Below are 27789 nucleotides of genomic sequence, written 5' to 3' on the forward strand. Positions count from 1 at the left end.
GTTCAAAAATAAAATCAACACTTTATAATAAATAAGGTTTCAAAAATAAAATCAACACTTTACAATAAATAAGGTTTCAAAAATGAAATCAACACTTTACAATAAATAAGGTTTGAAAAATAAAATCAACACTTTACAATTAAAAATGGTTCAAATATAAAATCAACACTTTACAATAAATAAGGTTTCAAAAATAAAATAACACTTTACAATAAATAAGGTTTCAAAAATAAAATCAACATTTACAATAAATAAGGTTTCAAAAATAAAATCAACACTTCACAATTAAAAATGGTTCAAAAATAAAATCAACACTTTACAATAAATAAGGTTTCAAAAATAAAATCAACACTTGACAATAAATAAGGTTTCAAAAATAAAATCAACACTTTACAATTAAAAATGGTTCAAAAATAAAATCAACACTTTACAATAAATAAGGTTTCAAAAATAAAATCAACACTATACAATTAAAAAATTTATTTTTGAACCATAAAAAAATGGTTCAAAAATAAAATCAACAGTTCAAAATGTAAAATGGTAACTGTTTTCTGTCTGTTCAGTCCATAAACTAAGCCTGGGATCAAAAAAAGTATTGAAGATGTCATTAGCAGAGACAAATGGTTCTACAGAGTCCTGAACGCCCAGGAGAGCGGTGTTCTGGAGGAGCTGCAGACGTAAAATCTGTCGGTTTCGGAGAAGCGAAACCACGCAAATAAAAAAATAAATAAATAATCCTGGTAAAAGGGCCGATGGGAACCAGGAGGAACTGCGTTCAGACCCCAGCGGGTGAAGTGATGCTAATTTAAGTGAAGTCGCTTAATTTAATTTATTAAAAGTTATTGGGGCCTCAGTCAGTGGTTTTTGTCACTATGGAGAAAAATGTAGATACATTTATCTGCTTAATTTGTGATGGGATCTGGATTCACGGTGAATATTAACTAAACCGCATAAAATGCGACTAAATAGTCGATGTTAATATGATTGTAATTTCACGGATAAAAATAGTACATGACCGATTTTTTTTAATTTTTTTATGTTGTCGGTCAAGATAACATCTAGCGCGACCTGCCGCCCTGACACCAACTCACACACATCTTCATTCACAGTCTTACTTGTAAATCGATTTTTCTTTTCTTGGACGTTTTGATGTTAGCTTGTCGATGTCTCAGTTTTATTCGGTGGAAAAATCAATAATCAGCTTGAGGTGACTCTGCTGCTCTCTAGTGGCAAGAAGCCGTAATGTTGGCTGGTAACAATCGGAATGCATTGTGGGAGATGTAGTTTGTAGTCAATTCGTGCTCAAACCCTATTTTAAATCAATCATGGGCCTATAAAATGCTGGGGGTTGGGGGGAGGGGTCCACATGTGGCCCGCGGGCCTTGAGTTTGACACATGTGAATAGATGGTTGGACTTTATTATCGCTTTGCTATAAAATAAACCATGTTGTTATAGTCAGAAAGTTACACACAAAAACATAGATATGAATGTCATATTAATATTTACTTTATAATGATGATTGTAACTGTTGTTTTCTTAGTTGGAATTATGATAAAGCACATTAGATGCGCAAGTATTTATTTATTTTTTGTTGCCCACTTAGGTTATAAATTAAACAAGTTTGCCAAGAAACCACACTTTCACTTGTCATCCAAAATATCCCATCATGATTCTGGCAAGACCTTAATCCACTCTTTTTTTTTTTTTTTTTACCAGAATTTGTAGAATTCATTTAAATTTGTTGTTTTTTTTGGCACAGCCAGCACAAAAAGCTGTCTTACTACTTTTAATACTTATCTACCCTCCTTAGGTGGAGCAGCCACTGAGATCCAAGAAGTGCGTGTGGCAGAAGTTGCTCTCCAAACAGCGAAAGCGTGCAGTTGTTGCCTGCTTCCGAATGGCCCCCCTTTATAATCTACCAAGGTACTGCATTGTGCACAGTTAAACTAAAAACATTCATAGTTCCCTTCATTTTTAAAAGGTCTCCATCCAATCCTCTTTAACGGTAAGCACCATGAATTGCCTTGTTGCTGAAAATGTGCTATATAAATAAAATTACTTTTACCTTTTTACCTTAATGAGCTAATGGCAAAACTCTGCAGGAAGCCTCTCGGCACCTTGAACACATTAAAAATGGTTCAGTAAATGCTTCAGGATTTCTTTTCCCACTGTAATGTCTACTTTTGCTGTTTGTTCAGCTCTTTTGTTTCTCCTTCCTGGTTCCTGACCCTGCATTAATGACTTGCCTCTCTCTATTTAGAATACACATACATAGCCTGCAGCTGCTATTGTGACATGTAAGAAGGAAGGAATGAGCAGTTGTAATTTTATGGCCTGCTGCTCTCTAACTCAATCAGAGGACGTCAGGCAGAGTGCTCACAGCTTCGAGGAAAACAATTAACAAGCACGATACCTCAGGGTGGTCTTCTTCAATATGTGCTCAGATCCTGCCCGCCTCTCTGACAGCATGACTCATTTATTCAGAATTGTTGACAGTAACATATGACTCAGAGTAGGTAATAATTACTGGATGCTATGCACAAAGCGGAGGCTTCTTACTTTCCTGTAGATATTTATATGAGAAGTGTGAAAATGAAGCTTCTCTGTAGCACTTTATGCTTTGTCAGATGTCATCTTTTTTTTTTTCTTTTGTCTCTCTTTTCAGTCCTTATTCTGTCCCCTATCTCAAGACTTTGTTGTACCTCTTCCTCATCCCCATAGGCACAAAAATAATAATTACTTCATGAATTCCTTCCGACACATTTGGCTGGGGATAATGCATGAGAACACAGACTATGACAGTCTGCTCTCAGTGCTGACGGTAAAAAAGTGCTAACCTAGTACTGCTCTCTGGCTTGTGGCTACGCTTGTTTCCCTCTGGGCACAGTTTCTGCCTCAGGTTATCTCTGGCTAATCCACAGGTCCACACATTTGCAGTAACATGCTCAGCCTGAATCCATTCTTAACACTTAGAAACATTTTTTTTTTCAATCTAACTTCCTTCTTTTGAAAAAAAGTCACAAAAAATCATCCTGAGGAAAACTATTTAATAAGGTGAATCTCAACAAATTAGAATATCATAATTAAGGTATTTCTTTTCCCCAATGATTGAATCAAAAATGTAACATTTGGCATTGTGAACACAGTTATTGCATTTAAGATCAGAATGGACTATGTGTGTCATTAAATCTGATTGAATTGTATTGTTGTGAGTTTGATTTATTCCTTATTGCTGTAAAATTAGAAGTAATTTGAACCTGTTTTTCTCATAAAATGCTTTGAGATGGTTTGTGTAAATATGCATGGTATGAATATGGAAAATTTTACTTAAGTAATTGTTATGTCTAAGAAATTCATCAGAAAAATATCCGACTGCTCTTCCGTCATTGATATCTTCACAAGTAGGATAAGTCATATAAGGTAATTAAAGTGGCTAAAAGCTGTTTTTTTATATTGATGGAAAGTTGAGTGGAAGGAGAAAACATGCATATTAAATTATTGAAATAAATTGCTTTTTTAATTTTTTTAAGAATATAATGGAATGTGTGTTTAATTAGCTGTACCTTCGAGGAAATTCACACTTTAACAGCAGAAAAGTAATTTAAATGGCATTCTAATTTTTGAGAGTCACCTATACATGTGCTCTGTAAAAAATGTTGCCCTGGTTGACTAGTTGGACATACTTCCCTAAATCCTAGGGTAGGTGTACTTCAACCAAGAGCTGAGATCTTAAAGGTGAAAGCAATGCTCATCGACAGACTGTACATGTAAAGAGACCAGCTGGATGTGCCAGAACCCTAAACTAACCACCATCAACCCCTTCTTAAAGGAACCTATCCTCCTTTGGCCTCTTCCTTCCTGTCTAACCCAGGCTTAATGTCCTCTTACCCCTTGCTAGGCATCGCTCTATTAACCTCTTCCTTCTGGCATATCAAAGTATATGGATAGAAACAGAGGAGTACTCTTTTGAGGAGAAGCTGGTGCAGGACCTCGCAGTAAGTAGTCATGGCTCTCACCTCCCCAGTTCTCCTCATGTACATACCTATGAGCTGTGCATAGTTTATATGCGACAGTCTTCGTCTTGTCAGTGTCATGCCATTGTCAGTTTGTGTAACTGAGTCACTCCTGGTGACCCAGGTAGTGCAGAGATGTGTTTCAGGTAAGCATGACATCTCTGCTGATGTCAGGGCGACTTGATGTGTTGTGTTAAACACAGGTAAGGAAGCATCCTGTCACAATGCTTCAACTTACCGGTTTAATTTATTAAGTTTGTCCTTCTCAAGTTTTTGTTTTCTTTACTCCCAGACTTCATCTATTTAGTGTAGAAGCTCAAAAATAGACACTTCAGTTGAAGTTTTTGTAGCTTCACACACATGCATGTATAAAATCACAATCGCACACATCTTCTCTGCAATAAGATGAAAGCATCTCTACTTTTAAAACTAAATAATCTTAAAAAACTAAATAATGTAAAAAAAAAATCATTTGTTTTAGAAACCAAGATAAATAACCAAAGAAAAGAGAAAAATTAAGGTAAAAAAAAAAATAATGTTTCAGAACTTAAGTATCTAAAACATTAAGTTTCAGATACTTAATACTGCTGTCTCATTTTTTCTGCCCTTTATAAGATCACACTTCACGACTACAGCAAGCCGATATTAGCTGATTAATTAGTCAAGCTATCAGCTCATAGCTTGATTTACAGTGTTTTAGCTCAAGGTCATTTCAGCACTTATCTCTGACATAACATTAAAGTGACTTTAAATTGTGGAAATCCTATCACAGAAGCCTTTATCTCTTTTAAAACTTTTTAAAACCTTGATTACAGTAATAAGCCCATGCCTGGTTTCAGTGTGTGAACTCATTGGATATTTGGGTAACACTTTATTTGAAAGGGGGTGAATAAGACTGTCATGACACTGTCATAAACATGACATAATACCTGTCATGAACATCAATAAGTCTTCATGAATATTTATGACTGTTGTCATAAAGTGTCATTCGGTAAATTATGACACTTTTAATACAAAGTTGACATCATTGAAAATATCTGTTATGACAACTTGACATTAACCTAGACAAAATTGTCTTTATGACAACTTGTCATTAACCAAGAAATCATGATCTCACATAAATTTGTCATAATACTAGTCATAATGATTTAATTATTACACTAGCAGAAGATTTAACAAAACAATAATTAATATTTCCACTCCCTGAAATAAAGCCAAACAAGTAGGACATGCAATAGATTTCATTAAGCTTTATTACACTATCAAATGATTTAATAACAGACTTAACTTTTTTTTTTTTTTTTGCATCAACTAAAGTGGACCAAATAGCACCAGTTATGAATATGTCATTAAGTGTTATTACAGTGTCATTAAGTAAAGTGAAACAAATAGCAACAGTTATGAAGATGTCATTAAGTATCATTAATATTAACTTTTACCTCAAGTAAAGTGAAACAAGTAGCAACAATTATAAAGATGTAATTTAGTGTTAATGCAGTGTCAAATGCTATGCTAACAGAGTCAATTTTATCTAGGTTAATGACAACTTGTCATTAACCAAGAAATCATGATCTGACATAAATTTGTCATAATAGTAGTCATAATGATTTAATTATTACACTAGCAAAAGATTTAACAAAACAATAATTAATATTTCCACTCCCTGAAATAAAGCAAAACAAGTAGGACAAGCAATAGATTTCATTAAGCTTTATTACACTGTCAAATGATTTAATAGCAGACTTATTAATTTTTTTTTATATATCAACTAAAGTGGAACAAATAGCACCAGTTATGAATATGTCAATAAGTGTTATTACAGTGTCATTAAGTAAAGTGAAACAAGTAGCAACAGTTATGAAGATATCATTAAGTATCATTAATATTAACTTTTACCTCAAGTAAAGTGAAACAAGTAGGAACAATTATAAAGATGTAATTTAGTGTTAATGCAGTGTCAAATGCTATGCTAACAGAGTCAATTTTATCTAGGTTAATGACAACTTGTCATAACGAAGACATTTTGAATAATGTCAACTTTGTACTAAAAGTGTCATGATTTACCGAATGACACTTTATGACAACAGTCATAAATATTCATGAAGACTTATTGATGTTCATGACAGGTGAACATCACCTGTCATGACAGTGTTTATGACAGTGTTTATGACACTGTCATAAACCCTGTCATGACAGTGTTTATGACAGTGTTTATGACACTGTCATAAACACTGTCATGACAGGTGAACATCACCTGTCATGACAGTGTTTATGACAGTGTCATGACAGTCTTATTCACCCCCTTTCAAATAAAGTGTTACCGATATTTGTGTTATTAGATCACATAAATATCTGTAATAAGAGAGTCATGCTTAACTCCATCCGCATTTGACAACGCCATCTCTGAGTGCATTTGAATGCCAGATTGAGTGTATAAAATATGCCTGTCATCATTAAGCATGTGGTCTGTATGGCGCATGTTATCTGATATTCTCTTGAGACGTGGAATAAAATAAATGCACCCAACAATTTGTTGGCTGTTCAGAATGCGAGGTATCACTTTGGGTTACAATTCTGATTTGTTCTTTTTGCGCAGAAAACACAGCCTAAAGTGGAAGAAGAGGAAGAGGAGGAGGTCCGAAAGCAACCGGACCCTTTACACCAGCTCATCCTTCATTTCAGCCACAACGCTCTGACTGAATGCAGGTAAATTCACAGTCACACACACACACACACACACACCTGGCCACCTGGCAATGGCACAAGCTGCTCCATCTGTGATGCATAATTGCTTTGGACCTCTTCACAACTGATAACGTGGGTGTTAAGTGTGAATTGCCCATTTTTGTATAAAGTAGGGAGACCTCATTAATGTTGTTGGAACAAGTGGCTGAAAATGATTATTTATAGTTAGGATGTAAGTGTCAGATGTGCAAAGTCTAACTAGAAATGCATTTTTGTTTCATTAGTTCGTTGGAAGAGGATCCCTTGTATATTGCATATGCAGATATGATGGCAAAGGTACAGCATTTCCTACACTGTTTTTGTATGCTTCTTTGGAAATGGTGCATTTAAAATTGTTGCTTTCCATTTCAGAGTTGTGCTGAAGGCGAAGAGGAAGAAGAAGGAAAAGAGAAAACATTTGAGGTACTGTTACCTTTAGGGTTTCTTTTTTTTAATTATTATTAATTTTGTGAATACTTTTTACAAACATCTTGATTTCTAATAGGAAAAGGAAATGGAGAAACAGAAGATGCTGTATCAGCAAGCCCGACTGCACGACCGAGGAGCAGCAGAGATGGTTCTTCAAATGATTAGTGCCAGCAAAGGTAGTAAAAATCACACACCTGTGTGCTGTCCTGCAGCGGCCATATTTGGTCAATTTATCATCCATTCTGCATCATCTCAGGTCGACTTGGTGCCACGGTGACTTTCACCCTCAAACTGGGCATCTCCATTCTCAACGGTGGAAACATCCTGGTCCAGCAGGTATGCATCGATTCTCTTGTTGACCATTTACCAACTTCAGCTTATCTGAATAATCTGGCATTTATTATACAGAAAATGCTGGATTATCTCAAGGAGAAAAGAGACGTGGGGTTTTTCAAAAGTCTGTCTGGATTGATGATGTCATGCAGGTAATGACAATACAATCGTTCAATGTAAAATATATATATATATATTTTTTGACTGAGTTACACCATGTTACACCATGTTTGACATAGAACTGGGGTAGAAAATTGGCTTCTCATAGCAACAGCAGTCAATAATAAATATAAGGTTTCCTCCACAGCATGGAAAAGCATGGAATTAGATTTATGTCATTTAATGATTTGGAAAAATAAACATTTTATATTATGACATGAATATATGTCTTTTTCAAAAGGATGATGCTAATCTTAAATATTTGGAATAATTGTTCAATTTCTTGAGGTATTCAAAATGGCAACTCAAATATTTCACTATAGAATATTTTGCTTTTGGGACCCGATAAATGAGTCTCAGAGCTTTTGACTTTTGCACGTTTCAACAGCAGATTTCTTTCCCCAACTTTGTAGAATTTGCTGTATAAGTTGAAAAACGCAGACAAATGAGATTCTGTGTTTTAAAGTTCATTCTGCATCATTTCTTAGTGTCCTGGATTTGAATGCCTTTGAAAGGCAAAACAAAGCCGAAGGCCTGGGGATGGTTACTGAAGAGGGATCAAGTGAGTAAGGATGATAAACGTGGTAAAATCTTCTTTGCAATCCTAGCTCTTCTTCAACATTGCTTCTGACTGATCCTGCCTGCTCTGGGGGATATTTAGTTGACTGAAAGTGTTGTAAAAAAGTTCATTAAAGTCAGTTTAAAAATTTGAAGAAAGATTTACTGTAAATTGATATTTGTCAGTGATGAGACGCTAGACCCTCAGTAATAAAAATCCAGTAGTTCATTTGCTCTTTTCATACGCAAACCGTCTCCTAATAGATCAGTATCTTCATTAAAATGAAAATTAAATCCAGATAATAAAATCTGTGGGTGTTATTGGAGCAGCAGATGAGGCGCTTAACCATTTACTGATGCTGTATGTGAACAGATTTCTGGCTCAATCTGCTTTTGCCCAGCTGGTGGCGTTATCACCTCGTAAACTACCCCTTATTTTCACATGATGAGCTTTTGACCATAATGGCTTCAAAGATGACTGCAAAACAAAACAAAACAAAAAAGAGATAGGGTTAGCTTGCAAGAACATTTGCTCTTTGGTTTGTTATTCCTCAAATCCATCTCCATGTCATGTGTGTTTCTTGTTTCGTGTTGTCATGTCATCCCGCAGACAAACCTGTGCTACTGTATGTCAAAGTCCTGTCTGAGTCCCAAAAAATGTCACAAACACATTTACATATAATGTTTCTATTAAACTGATGGGTTGCATACAGTATGATGACTTTTTTTAATCATACATAACCCAGCTCATTTTCACCTCATAAGATCAGGCATAAGTGATGGTTACTGTTTTTCGTCTAAACCCCTGCCCGGTGAGCAACCTGTGCTTCCTGTAAGACTGCAATAATTGTTGCTGTATGTCAGTGTTGCCAATCAGTGTATGTAAATTAAATATATATATCTATATCTATAGTCCCATCATTGTTTCCCCTGTTCCTACCTATTCTGATTAAATTTCAATGTCTTCTCCTTTGCTTATGTCTGCCTTTGTTTTGTTTGTTTGTTTCCTTCTGATCATGTTTTAATGTCATCGATCCCAGTCAACGTGAGTGAGCGGGGTAAATACATGGTTTAGATTCTACTCATTGTATGCTGTGCTGACATCTTGACTGCTCTAGCTCCCTTTTTCTTCCTTTCCTTGTTTCCTCCCGGTTCCTGTCTCCTCTTCTTTCTTTTTTTATGAATGCGATGCATTGTCAATATTTGAACCCTGGACTGAGTAAACTAATGCATGCTCCTTTACTCTCCAGTTAGACCCCTAAGACTGTTTGAAATGTTTTAGTTTAGGAAATCAGTGCTTGCTTTTTTCCTGTGGGACCTTTATTTATTTATTAAATTTTTTTATAATACTAACCAGCGTGAATTATGAGTTAAATCTACCAAAGCTTTGTTTGTGTGAACAACAAAGCTCAGCTCTCTTCCTGTATTTTTTTTAATTTTTGGATTGATGCACTTGACCTTGTATGTGTGCTCTCAACAGAATAGTGCACAAGATTTAAGGTTGTTTGTCAACAAGGAAGCAGCTTTATAAGGAGGCAAACATTAAGAAAGCTTGTATGCCTGCATAGATATAAAAGCACTGATCAATATTTAAACTAAAAAATATATATTTTATGCTTGTTCTCAGGTTCCAAGGTTCTGCAAAATGATGAGTTCACTAAGGATCTCTTTAGGTTTCTGCAACTTCTCTGTGAGGGTCATAACAATGGTAGGTTGGCTTTTAAATGTCAGAATTTCAGATAATGTTTGATGGAGCCCAGTAAAATTTGAGAGTACAGATTTGGTGTAAATAAAGTCCTTCTGCTAGAAAAGATATTCTGACGCCTTGAACTTTTTTCAAATGTACTAACACAAAGTAGTGAATACATGAAGCGGTAGGAAATTTATAAATGGTTTTCCATTTTTTTTATATAAAAATTTGAAATGTTTGGCCTCCATTCTTTTTTTTTTAACCCTCCTTTCTCTGAGGTTTGCCAGAGTGAATAAACATAAAGCAGTCCAGTGAACACAGCAGACAGAATAAAGTTGTAGAAAAATTTAAAATAAGTTAGGGAATAAAGCAAAATCCCAACTTCTGAATATCTCAGAGCAATGTGAGAATTGTAATGCTGAAAGAGCTGCAGAGATGCAGCTCAGGTGTAAGAATCCGTGGACAGGAAGTCTACAACATTAGCTGTTCACTCTATTTTCTTTATGTATGTATGGAAAACAAGAGCCAAAAAAACTTGATGTTTGCAGTTTCTTTCCCTCAAACATTCCTTTTCGTCTGATAGGCCTGAGAAGCAGATCAGAGTTGCTGAGCAGATGGATGTGACAAAATGTGAAGAAGGCTGAGGAAGTAATTTAAGTCATACTTTATGCTTAATTGTCTGTCATGTGCGTTTTAGATTTTCAAAATTTCCTGAGGACCCAAACGGGGAATACCACCACAGTCAATATCATCATCAGCACAGTTGACTACCTGCTTAGACTCCAGGTAGCCCACTGTAGCATGCAGACCTCCTGCCTTTCCTCTATAAAAGACAACAATTAACTTATTAGTTCCTCTTTTAGGAATCCATCAGTGATTTCTACTGGTATTATTCTGGTAAGGATGTCATTGATGAAGCTGGCCAGAGGAACTTTTCTAAAGCACTGTCAGTTGCCAAACAGGTCTTCAACTCTTTGACAGAGTATATACAGGTATTGCAACGCCGCACACTGCTCCACAGTTATCCATGTCACTCTTTTCATCCTATGAACCATATTGTTTGTCCTCCAGGGTCCATGCATCGGTAATCAGCAGAGTCTGGCTCACAGCAGGCTGTGGGATGCAGTTGTGGGCTTCTTGCATGTCTTTGCCAACATGCAGATGAAATTATCCCAGGTATTTGATGTATGTCAGCAGAAATAAACTCGAACTTGTCAGAAGTGAGGAAGTAGTTATTTGATAGAAGTGTTCCTATTGTTTTCATTTGTGAGCTTTGCAACCACTTCTTAGACTGTTATGCTAAAAAGTTTGGCATAATATTTACAACAATGTCTAACCATTTTACAGATGATACTTGCAGGGTGAAAGTTGAGACAATACATCTTGTATGCATCTTTCAGTTAAAGTGAAAATGATTTTCTTATTATATTTCAATGTTTTTTACAAATGATATGCATGTAAAGACTTGGCCACATTGTTGAGGAATCAGCTTGCAATAGGAAGTCAGCTTTGAAATTCTCTAAAGGTTGAAAGTATAGTCAAATATTTGCTAATGAACTTGTCAGCTGAACTGCATTTTCTGTTGTACATATTTTTGTCTGTAAATCCATAAATTGTTTAGAATTTTGGCTTTAAATAAATATCATAGGAGGTAATGTGGATATAAAAGTACATTTTCGGTCAAAGTCAGAATATAAATGCCCAAATAATTGTTTATATGGAACCACTTGTGCAGTTAAAATTAAAAAACCTGAACAGCATCAATGTTTTCTGAGACACCACTAGAGGTCCCTCCAGTCTCAATGATAACACCAGCGTGTTACTGCAATACAATCACGTCAGCCAATTTAGTTATAAGATTTATAACCTTATCTTATCATCTCTAAGGATTTAGGTGTGACAGTAGATGTTGCAGAGCACAGGTGCGGGGGGGTTTAATTCAACCCAGCAAAGTTAGGTTTGGATTTATGGCGTGGTTAATACAAGATCCAGAGAGACCCTAAATGAGTCAGAGTGGCCCAGCCATCTGCTCCTGGACGGTGAAATAACATCAACCCTGGTGATGATCGATGGATGTCGAGTTGAGGGACCGTCTGGCCCCCAGCAGAATCCGACGCAGCCTTGATCACTTGAGACTCAGCTCAGGGTTATTAAGTAGTGCAGAGCAATCCCTACAGGAAGGCCATCAGTTGTCTGAGTGATATTTTTTCCCTTCTCGCAACAGGACTCCAGTCAGATTGAATTACTGAAGGAGCTCCTGGACCTGCAGCAGGACATGATCGTCATGATGCTTTCTCTTCTAGAAGGTACGTTTACTTCATGATTGAAATAGAAATGTATATAACCAACTGTTAGATCCTCTGAATTTTACAGAAAGTATTCATGCAACTTGCACTGTTTTTTAACATAATGCCAAGTTAAAGACCCAGTCAATGTATTTTGTTGTGATTGTCACAGGATAGGCCAAATCAAAGCAAATGGAGGGGTAAAATGAGCCAAGGTCTTCAAAGTCTTTGAATAAATAAAAATTAAGAGTGACTCGCAATGAAATTGCACCCCCTTACCTCTGATACCCCTACGAAATACAGTGCAGACAATGACATTCAAATGTTGCTTGTCAATAAATCCCTCTGCATGTAATTTAGATTTAGCAAATGGTATAATAAAGAGCAAGGGATATAGAAGTCAGGCATAATGAAAGATTTAAGCTATAAAACAATATTCCAAGCTTTGGATCTGAAAATAGTTGGCACTTTTGCCTTCCTACAAAAACATTGTTACTTTAGGGAAGATGCAGAGAATTCAAATGGGAGAAATTCTGGACAGAACATCTATTAATTGTGCACTTTATGAATCTGGATGTTATGGAAGAGTGCCAAAGAGAATGACTTTACTTGAAGAAAGAAGTGCTAAATAAAGCCTTGCAGGGGTCAGACCAAGCGTGTTTGGGAATGTACTTTGGACAGATGAGACCCAAAGGTCTCATCTACTTTTTTTTTTTTTTAGCTTCATGTGAAAAATCATACAAAAAAGTTACAGTACCATAAACAAATCATTAGAATGTGGTGGTATCAACATGATGTGGAGGATGCTTTTCTTCAGCAGAGAGGGAAGTTGGTCAAGGTTGAATGAGAGATTGACAGAGCTTCTTTAAAAATAGATATTTCCATCAGGGCAGTACCTTACAAAATAAACGCAGAGCTACAGATTAACGCTTTATAACAAAGCAGGCTTGTATCTTAGAGTGGGCAAGTCAAAGTCCAGACCTAAATCCAAATGAATCTGTGGCAGAACGTACAGATGGCCTTTAATCCTGTTGACCTTGATCTATATTACTAGTGGAGACATTTCCCCAAAAAACATTGTGCTGTAATTCCATCAAAAGGTGGTTTTACAAAGTCCAATTAGACACACTGAATACAAAATGGTTGTCACATTTTCAGAAACTTATTTGTAAATAATTTTTAAAACCATGTGACATTTTCCAGTGCTTTGTTGGTTTATTGCAAAAAAAAAAAAAATCCTAATTAAAATAAATTGAAGTTAGTGTTTGAAACATAACAAAATGCAAAAAAAAAAAAAAGTTCAGCACTACACCTTTTTCCCATCAATGTAATTCCTAATCAACCCTTATTCAATCACCTTGTTGCTTAACAGGTAACGTTGTGAATGGAACTATTGGCAAACAGATGGTTGACACCTTGGTGGAGTCTTCAAGTAACGTGGAGATGATTCTGAAATTTTTTGACATGTTCCTCAAGTTGAAGGACTTGACGACATCAGACAGTTTTAGGGAATACGACTCAGAGAGTAAAGGCGTCATTTCTAAGAAGGACTTTCAAAAGTCCATGGAGAACCAGAAGCAGTACTCTCAGTCTGAAATTGAGTTTCTTCTCTCCTGCGCTGAGGCTGATGAGAACGACATGTTCAGTTACAAACAATTTGTGGAGAGATTTCACGAACCAGCAAAGGACATCGGCTTCAATGTGGCCGTGTTACTCACCAATCTTTCGGAGCATATGCCCCATGATGCTCGTCTCTCTACGTTTCTTAACCTGGCTGAAAGCGTCCTGAGCTACTTTGAGCCTTTCTTGGGTCGTATTGAGATCATGGGTGGAGCCAAACGCATCGAGAGGGTCTACTTTGAGATCAGCGAGTCAAGTCGCACGCAGTGGGAAAAGCCTCAGGTGAAAGAGTCGAAGCGGCAGTTCATATTCGATGTGGTCAATGAGGGCGGCGAGAGTGAGAAGATGGAGCTGTTTGTCAACTTCTGTGAGGACACCATCTTTGAAATGCAGCTGGCTTCTCAGATCTCAGAGCCGGATCCTGTTGAGCGTTCTGACGAAGATGAGGACGAGAGCCAAAATGTAGTGGAGAACCAGGACGAGAAGGAAGAGGAGAACGTCATGATGGAGTCTTCCTCAGCTTTCACAATCGCCTGCATCTCAATGAGAAAGAACCTGTGTCACTTCCGACAACTGCTCACTCTGAAGAGCATGAGGCGGCAATATCGGAGATTCAGGAAGATGAGTGTGAGGGAGATGGTGAAGGGCTTCTTCTCTTTTTTCTGGATGATCATCACTGGTCTTTTCCACTTTATCTACAGCCTGGTTTGGGGTTTCTTCCACATCTTGTGGACCACTATGTTTGGGGGTGGCCTGGTCGAAGGGGCTAAGAATATGAAGGTGACGGATATTTTGGGAAACATGCCTGACCCCACTCAGTTTGGGATTCATGGAGATGTCCTGGAAACAGAAAAAATGGAGGCCAATGATGCCTCAGCTTTGGAGGAGATGGGTCAGATGGCTCAGGGCGATGCAGCGGAGACTGACCTGATGGCGGAGCTGCTCAACATACAGCCAAGGAGGGAGGGCAAGCATGGAACTGAGCCAGGCTTAGGGGACGTATCGGAGGTGGTGGTGGGAGATGCTCCATCAATAGCCAGCGCTGTCAGGCAGAAGAAGGCACAGGTCAGTAATAATACCTTTCAACTTCTTCAAATGTAATCATGTTACAACATCAATGTCTATTAATGGAATATTATGTGATAAAGTAACACAAAGTTGAACCTAATTTGTTCAAAAAATATTCATTTTTAATTTTTTTTTGCAATATCATTAAGCCTCTTGTTTTCTGAAAATTTTAAAGTTATTAGCTATTGTTATTTTGTTATTATTATTACACCTAATTAAAGACATAATGGTTTATATTTGAGCTACTAGCAAAATCAGCAAATGTAGATTAGAGTTAAACTTTACTGACAAAATGACATTTTCAAAATACGTAAACCAAAAGTATTCATTTTCAATAATTATGTTTTTTCTTTATTTTCTGTTATTTCATTAGAAATAGAACCACATATATCAAGCAACTTTTACTCAAAACCAGATCTGGGTACACCCAAATTTGCATTTAGTTCATTTTTAAACATATCAAACAGGAACATATAAATCATGTTCCTGTTGTTAATAATAGACTGTTAATGGGGCCAAGAAAATAAAAATCAGTCGATACATGACCCTAAAAATATGGGATATATATACTTCTTTTTTACATTTATGTTGTATAATAATTTACAGATCCTTAAACAATTTTGGACCATGTGGAAAAAAAAGTCTGAACAACACTGCCATGTTGGTTTGTTGGAAACATTGGTGAACATCAGAAAGACCAAGGAATACAGCAGTCAGACATATGGACATATTCATGTGTTGAAAAGCAATGTAATGGCAGAAAAGAAGTTCTGCTTAAATATTAACTCGGGCTGGTTGCTTACATATACAGACTATGCTTTCCAGACTTTTACTTGTAAGGCATTTCACAATTATACATATCTGTCACGTATCCCAATAGAAAACATTCACATCACTAATAATGACATTTGCGGTTGCAGTCTGACAAAATATAAAGTTCTCGGGACATGCATGTTTGTGCAAAGCAAAAGCAAACTAGATTAACTGTGAGCCATAACTGTCTTGTGTGTTGTGTCATAATTTCTTTTGTGCTTCAGTAATTTTGACTTGAAAATAAATGTTGAACATGCAATTTTTGAGCAGATGGCTGCAAAGAAGAAGGCTTCAACTGGAGACTACAAATCAGACTCAGAGAAGGGAGAGTGAGTGTAGTTTTTCATAAAGTACAAACTTTGTACTTGTGTGCATAGAAACACTTCTGCGTTCACTCTTATTCTTCAAACACTTTTTTTCCTCACATACTTCACACTTTCTGTCACTAATGGAATTTATGTTTGCAGTTCAGAGGATGGTGAGAAAAAGGACCATGACAAGGCCAAGGACGAAGCTCCACCACAGCATTCGATAGAGGAGAGAAGAGCCCCAAAGAAGAGGCTCGGCCTGAGGAAAGAACCACCAGAGGCCTTTATGGCCAGCTTTCTGGCTGGCTTAGAAATCTACCAGACTAAAATGCTGGTCAGAAGTTTACCTATGATTACTCTCAACACCAAATCAAATCCTTTCGCTTGGCCAAAGCATCTTAAAATCTGTTATGGTTGAGACTGACTAACAAGGAATTACTCACTGTCCATCAGGTTTAACAGTGAATAACCAAGCACACCCACACATTGCTTTGGAGGCAGTTGTCATGACAACAGGATAAGACAAATTTGGACTATAAAATACAGACAAATGCTTTGCCTTTTTTGCAGACTTCAACCACCGAATGTCTTTTTTTTTGGTCTTGGTATTTAAAAAGCTCACCTGTGATGTTTCTGAGCAGCTGTCAAGCTACAGCATTTAGCCTGCAGCATTAAGTTTAGACTTTACATAAAAACCTGATCACATATCAACATGAAAATGTATTGCTTACAACAAATGAATTCTTAGTTAATTTCTTTTTTTTTTTAAATGAAGCACCAGAACTCTAAAGAAAACTGTAATTGAATAAGTTGCATATATAACTCATGCAGACATTATTCTCATAATTTCTTTATAGAACTACCTGGCTAGAAATTTCTACAACTTGCGCTTCTTGGCACTTTTTGTTGCCTTTGCAATCAACTTCATACTTCTCTTCTACAAGGTACATTTGTTTTTAGATCATTCTGATATTACGATTGAGGATTTGACCTTGTTTGCTTCTTTTTTTTACATGTTAATAAAATGCTCTTTTAGGTGACCGGTGATTACTCTGAAGATGAAGACCCCTGGAACCGGAGAGGCAGAGAAGGAGAGGAGGAGGATGAAGGAGCCCTCGAGTACTTTGTCCTGCAGGAAAGCACCGGTTACATGGCACCGACACTTCGTTGTCTGGCAATACTACATACCATCATATCTTTCCTGTGTGTGGTGGGATATTACTATTTGAAGGTATATTGACAAAAAATGTCATTATGTAAGCTGTCCATTGCAAAACTATTCATTCCCTTGAACTTTAGCACTACCTGGACAAAACTATATAATGGTTATATGTAAACATTCTGCATCGTGGTGGTAGCTTTATTAGATAGGTAGATTTTTTCTTTCTTGAGTGGGAACCATCTTGAAAACTTCATAAAATAGCTTTTCTCTGCCTCGATTAAATAAAGCTGTTAAAAAAACCCACTCAGGAATCGTATTGCTATTCAAATTTAATCTTAGATTTTTCATTGTATTTTTCCAAAGACTTATTTAGATTTTGACTTCTTGAACATGAAATTCAATTTAGTATTTATAATCTCTGTTTCTCTAAAAAAAATTGTGGGATGTTAGTGTTTAAAACTTGAACCTAAAAACGTGTTTTTCTTCACAAGGTGCCTCTGGTTGTGTTCAAACGAGAAAAGGAAATAGCTAGGAAGCTGGAGTTTGCAGGCCTCTATATTACCGAGCAGCCGTCTGATGACGACATTAAAGGACAGTGGGACAGGCTGGTCATCAACACCCTGTGAGTTTGTCTCAGAGAGTTATTTCTCTCTTAGCTGTAACAGTGGTTTAATTTTTATGTGTGCTTTTGTGGCTTTTATCAGCTCCTTTCCCAACAACTACTGGGATAAATTCGTCAAACGCAAAGTAAGTTGTTTAAATATTTGTTTTCTTGGTTAAATCTGTAATCCACACGAGCTCTAAAGTAAAAGCAAAAGAGGAGCCTCCCTGCTCGTCTTCTCACTCGCTTGTTTATTTTTGTGACTGCTGTTTGCAGGTGATTAAAAAGTATGGAGACCTGTACGGAGCAGAGAGGATAGCAGAGCTGCTGGGGTTGGACAAGAGTGCTCTGGATTTCAACCCCACAGAGGAGACGGTTGCCAAGGAGGCATCGCTAGTGTCATGGTGTGAGATTGGAGCAATAAATAGCTACGGGACTGGAACTGTATATGAAAAAAAAAAGGAGGGCAAACAGAAAATATGAATGATTAATATCAGCTTCTTTCCTTTTCCAGGCTGAGCTCAATCGATACAAAATACCACGTCTGGAAAATGGGAGTGGTGTTTACGGACAACGTGAGTCGACATGAAAAGTGACAATCATATTTTGGGATTTTCCTTTTTGTGTCACTCAGTTATTGATTCTGATCATTTTGTGTCTGCAATAGTCATTCCTGTATCTAGTTTGGTACACAACCATGTCCATTCTGGGCCACTACAACAACTTTTTCTTCGCTGCCCATCTGCTGGACATCGCCATGGGTTTCAAGACCCTCCGCACAATCCTGTCCTCCGTCACTCATAATGGCAAACAGGTAAGAAGATGGAGGCAAGTTTTCTTCTAGACAACAGGGGTCAGTGCTGAGTTAAGGATTGAGGGTAAGGTTTGTGTGAGGCACACAATAGATTTAGCCTACGAGCTACAATCGGCAAAAGAAGATCACAGTCTTTAATTGTTGCTTTGTAAGTCAAGAGAAGTAAGTAGAATTTTTAATTGAAGTACTTTAAACTATAAACCAACTTTCACTATATCACTGCAGTTACATATGCAGTTAAAACTGAGTACACTAGTTAAACACATTTTAACTAGTGCATTTTTTTGGTTCAACTAAAACCAGGCTTGAATACTGCCTGACCTGTATGTGCAGTTTTTTTGTTTTTTTTGCTTTTAAAAACAACTTATAGGTTATGCAGGGTAATATGCAGTAAGGCTGATAAAGAATTTAGTTTTCTCATTGAAATTTTCTCGCATTCTGAACCACAACTATAAAATAACCAGAGGCATAAATCAAACTTTAATTTCATCATAGTCTCAGAGGTGAGAGAACATCTAAAATGTTTGAGACCTTTAGGAATTACTGAGACTTTTCAAAGTCATTGGCCTGTGGGTAGATCCATCAATCATGTTTGTAGTCCAAGTTTAATTTTTTGCAGCTTCCTTGATTTTAACTTTTAAGCTGACATGCAGATGAGTGTTTGGGCCAAGTCTGGACAGAGCCTTATGCTAAATGTAAAATTAAATGTTTTAAATTTGATTTATGACTAGCAAATAAATGCTGCAGCTCTTTTGATCTCACCTGCTCCTCTCTACAGAGATCCCACTGTTCTCCTTGTTAAAGAGAACGAGTGGTGATTGTCAAACCTGCCTCTGCTGTGCTGATTACGTTTCAAACCAAAACATGTAATAACAGTACAGTGGCAGATGGTAATGACTGTTCCCCATTTTCCTCTGCAGCTTGTGTTGACAGTGGGCTTGCTGGCAGTCGTGGTCTATCTCTACACTGTGGTGGCCTTTAACTTCTTCAGGAAGTTCTACAACAAGAGCGCGGATGACGATGAGCCAGACATGAAGTGTGATGACATGATGACGGTGAACGGAAAACGCCATTTAATTGTTTTGTTGTTGTTTTTTTCTCTCCAACTTAACTTGTGTCTCGTTCTCACACTTAAAACAATTCTCCATTTTTGTTGTCGTAGTGCTATCTGTTCCACATGTACGTTGGGGTGAGAGCAGGAGGCGGCATCGGGGACGAAATCGAGGACCCGGCGGGCGACCCGTATGAACTCTACCGCATCCTTTTTGACATTACGTTCTTCTTCTTTGTCATTGTTATCCTGCTGGCTATCATTCAAGGTAGGTTTGTCAAGTGTACACACAGTTTTTACTATAAATGTTTTTAGGAAAGGATAAAACGATCTGTTTCATTTGGCTCAAAGATGCTGTCTGATATTTTGTATTACGTACTCCTCACTTCCCGATCAACTCTTTTAGATTTTGTCACTTTATAGCCGGAGAGGGTTCTGTGATACACGAAAGACAAGTGGTACAAAACTGTTAATACATGTAGAAATGAATAGATAGCTTGATAAAGTAATTAATTTGCTAAATATTTCATGAAAAAAAAAATTCTAAACTTGTTTGACAGTTTAGAACTTTCACATGTTAGACGCAAACTAATATGTTTATCATTTTTAAATTAAAAATGAAATTTAAAATTTAAATTTTATTAGTTTCCTTATTTTTTTCAAATTTTTCATATTGTATATTTATATATTTAGTTATTATTTACTCTTACTTTTTTAGCATGTATTGATTTATTTTCTTATATTTTTATTCCCTTCTGTTTCTATCTTTTGTCTGCTTTTGTTTTTGTTGTTTTTTTAAGATTTCTTTTATTTTCGTCATGTTCTCTTTTGCTTTTCCTTCTGACATTTTATGAGACTTTAAATTGGAAAAGGGGGAAGATGAGGAGAGGGGGAGTCTGATAGGTGGGGATATAGATTCAGCTTTCCTCCTATTGGTCAAAGTCAAGATCCAAGCTCCCCCTCTTTAAAGATCATTAGTTTTTACCAAATCATATAAAAGTTTTTTAATGGCCCAGTCAAAGTCCAGACCTAAAAACTTGTAATTTGCTGTCAGATTGCTCCATACAGTCTGACTGAGCTTGTGGTATTCTCCAAAAATAATAAGGAAAGATTATTTGCAAAGTTGATAGTAGCACAAAGTGAAAGGAGATTTTACAAAGTATTGACTCAGGCAGTGTGAATACAGTTGCAGTGCATCTCATAAACTCCCCTCAAAAGAGTGACTTTTGCAGCTGCAACATGAAAGAAGGAAAAATAGTTCAAAAGTGCATCTGCAGAACACTGTTTGTGTTCAGGATGATGCTTATTTATGCCCATAACATCTGTTTGTGGATGTAGGTTTGATTATTGACGCCTTTGGAGAGCTGAGAGATCAGCAGGAGCAAGTCAAAGAAGACATGGAGGTAAGAAAATGTTTTACATCATTTAATGGGGATTTTGACCCAATTTCAGGATTTTTTTTGTGAATAGTGTATGTTTTGTCTCTGTCAATCCATACATTTAAATATTACATACATAATGGGGTAATCTTAGACAAAATGTATGATGGAGGCAAAGTAAAATTGCATGCTTTTCTCACACTACATACAACTTAGCATGCCTTCTTCAGAGTAATTTTCTCAGCCTTAGTATTTACATAAAACATGAATCAGGTGCTGACCTGGGGAAGAATACCTTCTATCACACTTATCAAACACAACAATGCTAGTGAAGCAACGTAGAATAAATCCTATAAACACGTTTTTATCTTCTGCCCTCAGACTAAATGTTTCATTTGCGGCATTGGTAACGACTACTTTGACACAACGCCTCATGGCTTCGAGACTCACACCCTGCAAGAGCACAATTTGGCCAACTACCTGTAAGTACAAATCTTCACGGTAATTAGTACGTCCATTTTTCCTCATCATGTGTTGCTTTTGATCTTTAACTATTTGACTGGTAGATTTAGCGCATTGGCACAGTACGTGGGGCGAAACGATCCAGATAACTCGATCCAGGAGATGCCCCTCCCCCCCCCGGTGTGCTTCCTCTGAACTCCCTGCTTTGGCCATGGCTTCTGCATAACACCACTAACAACAGAAAGTCTCAGTCCATTTGCTCTCACAGTCAGCTAGCCAGTGGATCCGAGACGACCTCATTATCTCGCTTCATTACTATTTAATGCTATGAACTTTATTGGAAAATAAGTTTGCCATAGTGCGCTCTCATGCAGTATTCATTATGAACCGGCGTGCTGTGACGCCCACAGAGATCTGGTGGCTCGTTGCCATTTACACCTGATTTTGAAAGCAGCAGGTGATTCGGGGATGGAGGCAGGGTTTTGTTGCTTTGTTTAGACTCTCGCCTCAGACATTGATTGTCCAAAAATAACGTGGCATCATGTAACAAATTTGAATCTGCACATCTCATTTTCTCTCTCTCTTGTCTGTGCGCAGAATGTTACGAACTGACGGTGATGTCTTTGTCTTTTAAGGTTTTTTCTGATGTACCTCATCAATAAGGATGAAACAGAGCACACTGGTCAGGTAGAGTATCTTCTCTATGCACAAAGCCGAAGGGTATCATTATAAGATCCTTCAGCCATCTGTCCGATCTTGTTTGATTATAAAGATGCAAAAACCAGTTGTTAGCTACTTAGGTTTGAGGTGCACCAAACTAGTTAAACTAAAACGATTTTAAACACATTTCAAGTGCTGAGAATATGCAGAGAAGAGCAATTTCTATTGGTTAAGAAAATGATCCTGAATCAGAGAATTGCTCCCTCTGATATGCAAAAATGTTGTGTGAGGAGTTCAAGTTCCTTAATTTAAGTTGGCTTTTTTAATCTCATAAGACTGTCTCTGCTTGGTGCCCAGGAGTCCTATGTGTGGAAGATGTATCAGGAGCGCTGCTGGGATTTCTTCCCAGCTGGAGATTGCTTCCGGAAGCAGTACGAAGACCAGCTGGGATAGAGAAGATGCGTTTTCCTCTTCTCTATTCAGACAGATACAACACACACACACACACACACACACACACACAGTCAACCCAGCATTGCTTTGAAAATGTTTGGCAAGAAGCTTAAAGAAATGTTTTTATTAAAAACAAGAGATGAGTGGAGGTCATGTTGATCGCCACTGTTGGTACAGAAACAAAAAAAAAAACAGGATTCTGACTTGTTCAGACTTATTTGATCTGTTTTAGATTCGGGATTTGTTATTGACGTGTGTTGCCTTTTCAACAACATAACCCCAAGTTATTGCACAATTTTTTTTTTTTTATATTTATTTACTTATGTATTTATTTATAGTGTTTTGGAAAAAATAGTGGGTGTGTGGGGTTATCAGACAATGTTTCAGTCAATATTATGCACAATGTATGAATGTCGAACCTGAGACTTAATGCCAAAAGAAAAGCAGAGAAGTGTAGAAGATAATACTTAGTGGGCAAAAATGTGACTACAGAAAAGTTTTATTCAGATGTTGTAACATTGCATATTAAAGTGACGTTTCTGGAGAGAAGTGGCAAAAGGTAAAATAAATGCCTAAAGTTCTTTATGAAGTGCCTTACAGTACTGTATCTACATTACAATGAAGCTATGCAAAATGTTTTTTTGTTTTTTTTTCCATATTGTATGTAATACAATAGTCTTACTGGAGCGATATTCTGTTAACTGACCAGATACAGTACGTAGTTTGTGGTTGAACGTGGAAGAAGAAAAACAAAAAAAAACAACGTTGGTATTTTCTATTTTGTTGCTGAATGCAGCATAACTTCAAATGTTCGAGATACAGTGTAAAAACAACAAATGGAATAAACCGATCACCCCTCAACGTCAACAAAAAAAAAAATAAAATAAAATAATGAACTGCTATTGTATGGCGATTTGTATGTAATAGCTTTGCTGATCTGTGCATTTCTTTTGATGGAAAAGAAATAAATTGTTGAAGAACTAATAATGTTTGTGTACGTCTTTCCGGTTGTGGAACTGCTTTTCAAACATAAAGCTGCAAGATGTGCCAAGGCACAAAAGCAGGATCTGATGTCTGTCCATTCTGCTGGATGTAATTTTTGTTTCTTCTTAGTAATATAACTACATTAGGTTAGTTGAAAATAGATTGATGCTCATGAATAAATCAGTCCATAGCTTTTTAAGATCTCTCTGATGGATGTTTACTTCCTTTGCTTGAGATATTGCACCAAAGGAAGTATGAGAACATCTCAGTATGCACCTCAGGATTTAGAGTGAATGTAACATCAACAGAATACCAAAGACTTCTGTTGAAAAAATATGTCATTAACCTCAAATTTATTATCAGTTCACCCATAGATACCCAACCAAGTACCCACTAATTCAAATCTATAAACTACCTATTAAAGACGAATTATAAACCACCAAAAAAAAAAAAATACTGAAAAGCGCAATAGTTAATCAATGAAGATCTAAAACTGATTCCCATGTTGTCTTTCATGCTGCCATTGTGCAAAAGGTTGTATATATGTATATATAACAAAAATACATTTGGGGGTATATATATTAGGAAAATCATTGTTTTCAAATGATGAGCAAAATTATTGTGTACCTAACAGTTACCCTAATCTGAATTTTGCTGTTGGAGGCAGAGCATCACCGTGTTGTTGACTTCTGCATGTAGATAGGTCAGAAACGTCTTCAAAAGGCCTGCTTTGCATAATGATACAGTCCATAGCACAGCTAGACCCAGTGCTGGTTACTCTTTATGTGAAATCTCTTGATCTGAATTGGTGTCAGATGTTTTGTTTGGCGGACAAAAGAAACATACATTCTATTGCGGCGATCACATATGGATTTAATTGCAATTTAATTCAAAAAACTAATTCAAACGAAGAAAAATAAAGAAATTGTATTATCTCTTTTATTTTTGCAAAGCAATCAATGTCATTTTATTTATAACGTTCACTTATTAACTTGAAAACAACATCACAGAAAAACAAACTTAAATTGAATTTGTTTTCATTAGCAGAAAATCATAATTAACAAACATACAGTGTTGAAAACATTAGTCTGTGAACAAAGTTTGTGGATGAATCACTTTTTTGATCGCATATGGATTTAATTGCAATTTAATTCAAAAACTAATTCTAACCATTGGAAATGCAATCATGGAAATCATTATGAAATGTTAAATATCCAATCACATGCAAGGAAATTGTGGGGATGTTATAAGACATGATGTGACTGAACTTTTACATCATTCTGTTAAGATGGCAGATAATAGCAACACATAACGACAGCATAGCAAGGTTGTTTAAGGATTTGCCTCGACTAAACCTATTTTACCATGAGTGCATTTAAATGGTGATTGACCTGCTGAAAGACAGTTACTGTATGCAACACGGTCTGTTGCTATAATCTGCCGACTGTGTGCACACAGCTTTAAGCTTTACTTCTCAGTTAATTTCAGTCACACCACACCTCAAAGCTACATCCCAGTTGTGACTTTGCCGCAGCTTTTAATCACAATGCGGTAATGAGCGAGAAGCGGCTGAGTAGGTGAGCACATTTGGCCAGCCAAAGTGATAGGAATGGGTCTCAGCAGGCTGCATGATGGGAGTTTTAGCCCTATTACCCACAGTGCCACCTGTCAGCCCACATCATGTCACCACACCTCAGGCACCACATAGTGCTGCAGCCTGCTGCTGAGATCCCCTCTGGAAGTAGCAGCTTTTGCCAAGATTCGGATGGTCCCGTGGAATATTTTACACTAAATCCGAACGGGACCCGTTGCCGTTATCCTCCGATGACATGATTTCAAACCTTGGCGCTTAAAAAGTCACATTCATTAATAAGAATATTAAAAATGTATCTGTCTATGATACATTTATTTTTAACATCTCCTGCTTTGAGTGCAGCATGTTAAGCAATGATGCTGTCAGGAAAATATCTATAAGCAAAGAGAATTGAGTATTTATTGCAGCTATTTCCTGTCTAAACAGGAAATAGCTGTTTAGACAGCTATTTTCTGTCTAAACAGGAAAAATAGCTGTTTAGACAGCTGTTTCCTGTCTAAACAGGAAATAGCTGCAATTAAACTGTTCAATAACCACAGGAATTATAATATGTGCTTGGAACAATTTTCAGTTTAGAACACTTTGCTGATTTGTGCCTTGCACAGGAAGCAAGAACATGGGACGTTCTTGGTTTAACGTCCCATGTTTTATCAAGTTGAGTATCGTAGCAACATCATCTTATTAACAAAATAAACAGGCCTGGATCATGTTCATTCAATACACAGATGGCTAAATTATAATGAAGTTTTGAGGATGTGCAAATATTTATTGCGACTAATTAAGTTTTATTGTTAATTTAGGTCTCTTGTTGTTTATTTATAACAATTCTCCACATCCACATGCTGTTAATTTTTTCCTGCGTACAGTGAGCCGAGGAAATTGTCAACACTTAGAGTTGTCTGTTAAATATCAGCATGAAAGAGTTTATTTTCGTGGCTAAAATAGAAAACAGAAAAAGAAATGACCCAACGACCCTTTAAGCGTCAAGTAACACGACATTGGATCGCATCAATTTTAAAAGCAATTTGTAAGGTATGCAGCTCTGTGGAAAGAAACAACAGCAAATATATTACATAATACAGTTACATAATAACTGTATCAAAGTATAGAAAGTCAGATTTTCTTGTATAGAATGGAAAAGACAACATTGCTCTTTGATTTTATTTGGTTGCTGCCATTGAAACACAAAGTTATCCCTGTAAAAAAAAAAGGTATGAAAACAATCGTTATCACATCCACCTCATCCTCAGAGTGAACAATCTATCCTTTAAAAACTGTGCAATGCGTCAAACAGTGTCTCTACACTCTTACATGAATGCAATGAAGAGAAAACTTTCATATAGTCATATTCGTTTATTTAAATAAGTATTAGAAGAACATTAGAACAAGAGTTTTTACATTATTTGTACCTTTGAGCTCAGTCCATGCAACTCTAATGTCCATTCCATTCTTAATCTAGAATGTGCTACAGAGGATCAGCTCCAGCAATTGTTCTGCCAAGGAAATGGTATATCTCTGCACAGAAGCAATTTATCCATATTTACAAATTACTTTTTTTTTTTTTGCTTTTTTCTTTTTTGTTGTTGCTCCAAATGTTTGATTTTAATATCAGACAAAATTAATCTGAGGAGAAATAAAACACATTTTTCAACTGATTTCACTTACGGGAAAAGTCATCTAAAAAAAAAAAAAGAAAAAAAAAGGCCCAATTTAAAAGAACACAACTGTGAAATTCTGAATTAAATATGATTAACTCATGAACAATTTTGCATAAACACCTAAAAGACCTATTAGCCCAACATTTTTGGGCTAATCAGGGGACACCATTTGCTCTCTTCTTTCTGAAGCTCCTCCCCCCCGCCCCCCTCTTTGTGTGACTCCCATGATACCAACAGCTGATGTAAAATGGGCGAAAGTTGTATCTGGCATGTCAGCGTGGGCCCTTGCATTGTGCGTGGCTGTTGTGGAGTGACAGATTGTTTGGGAGGGTAAAAGTGAGCAGCTTGAGTTACAGTCTGTGCTGTCACCTCCAGCGGCCCACCTGCAGACAAACCGCCAACTGGTGAAGAGACGCCACATCCAGCACAGTCTCATTGTGTTTCTTCTCAGGTGCTTCTCATACAATACTGCACAACAAACAACACCCCATAGTAGCTAAACCAATTTCTAGGTCTTTCTGTGCCAATTTTCTTGTTGCTCTTAGATCATTGGTGTACAGTTTGTGATTAAACTGCATCACCCTCAAGTCATGACAAAGAAGAAAAATAAAGAATTTGTATTATTATATTTTTTTTGTTTGCAAAGCAATCAGTCTAATTTTATTTATAATAAACCATTCATTTATTAACTTGAAAACAGCATCACATAAAAACAAATTAAAATTTAATTTGTTTTCATTAGCTTTCAGCAGAAAATCATAATTAACGGAAGTCTGTGAACAAAGTTCCTAAATGAATTACTTTTTCAGTGATATTGTAATAAATGAAATTACTGTAATATTTTCAGTGACATGATTTCAACATTAAACTTGGGCAACAATCCAAGTAATCCACACATCTAAACATAAAAAAAAAAATCAAAAGAAATTAGTCCGCAATCAAATAGATGGGTGATTGGAATGACAGAGGG

At 36.6% G+C, this 27789-nt stretch overlaps 1 protein-coding gene across 1 annotated transcript in view; it reads left to right on the forward strand.

The window, feature by feature from the left end:
- Positions 1 to 23564, forward strand: part of LOC103136206 (ryanodine receptor 3) — a 130986-nt gene extending 107422 nt beyond the window's left edge. Inside the window, exons 96-126 of the mRNA XM_016670049.1 lie at positions 1812 to 1924; positions 3900 to 3996; positions 6611 to 6720; positions 6984 to 7035; positions 7111 to 7161; positions 7244 to 7343; positions 7424 to 7503; positions 7576 to 7652; positions 8148 to 8221; positions 9258 to 9275; positions 9845 to 9925; positions 10605 to 10693; positions 10771 to 10899; positions 10979 to 11083; positions 12132 to 12213; positions 13565 to 14877; positions 15964 to 16022; positions 16161 to 16335; positions 16859 to 16945; positions 17038 to 17232; positions 17655 to 17785; positions 17868 to 17910; positions 18041 to 18168; positions 18279 to 18339; positions 18432 to 18578; positions 19499 to 19633; positions 19741 to 19897; positions 20968 to 21032; positions 21390 to 21490; positions 22106 to 22157; positions 22488 to 23564. Coding sequence (XP_016525535.1) covers positions 1812 to 1924; positions 3900 to 3996; positions 6611 to 6720; positions 6984 to 7035; positions 7111 to 7161; positions 7244 to 7343; positions 7424 to 7503; positions 7576 to 7652; positions 8148 to 8221; positions 9258 to 9275; positions 9845 to 9925; positions 10605 to 10693; positions 10771 to 10899; positions 10979 to 11083; positions 12132 to 12213; positions 13565 to 14877; positions 15964 to 16022; positions 16161 to 16335; positions 16859 to 16945; positions 17038 to 17232; positions 17655 to 17785; positions 17868 to 17910; positions 18041 to 18168; positions 18279 to 18339; positions 18432 to 18578; positions 19499 to 19633; positions 19741 to 19897; positions 20968 to 21032; positions 21390 to 21490; positions 22106 to 22157; positions 22488 to 22583 — 4203 coding nt within the window. The 3' untranslated portion in view covers positions 22584 to 23564. The remainder of the gene's footprint in view (positions 1 to 1811; positions 1925 to 3899; positions 3997 to 6610; positions 6721 to 6983; positions 7036 to 7110; positions 7162 to 7243; positions 7344 to 7423; positions 7504 to 7575; positions 7653 to 8147; positions 8222 to 9257; positions 9276 to 9844; positions 9926 to 10604; positions 10694 to 10770; positions 10900 to 10978; positions 11084 to 12131; positions 12214 to 13564; positions 14878 to 15963; positions 16023 to 16160; positions 16336 to 16858; positions 16946 to 17037; positions 17233 to 17654; positions 17786 to 17867; positions 17911 to 18040; positions 18169 to 18278; positions 18340 to 18431; positions 18579 to 19498; positions 19634 to 19740; positions 19898 to 20967; positions 21033 to 21389; positions 21491 to 22105; positions 22158 to 22487) is intronic.
- Positions 23565 to 27789: the final 4225 nt, after the last annotated feature.

The sequence above is a fragment of the Poecilia formosa genome, unplaced genomic scaffold, assembly GCF_000485575.1.
Source record: "Poecilia formosa unplaced genomic scaffold, Poecilia_formosa-5.1.2 Scaffold30, whole genome shotgun sequence".
Lineage (NCBI taxonomy): Eukaryota > Metazoa > Chordata > Actinopteri > Cyprinodontiformes > Poeciliidae > Poecilia > Poecilia formosa.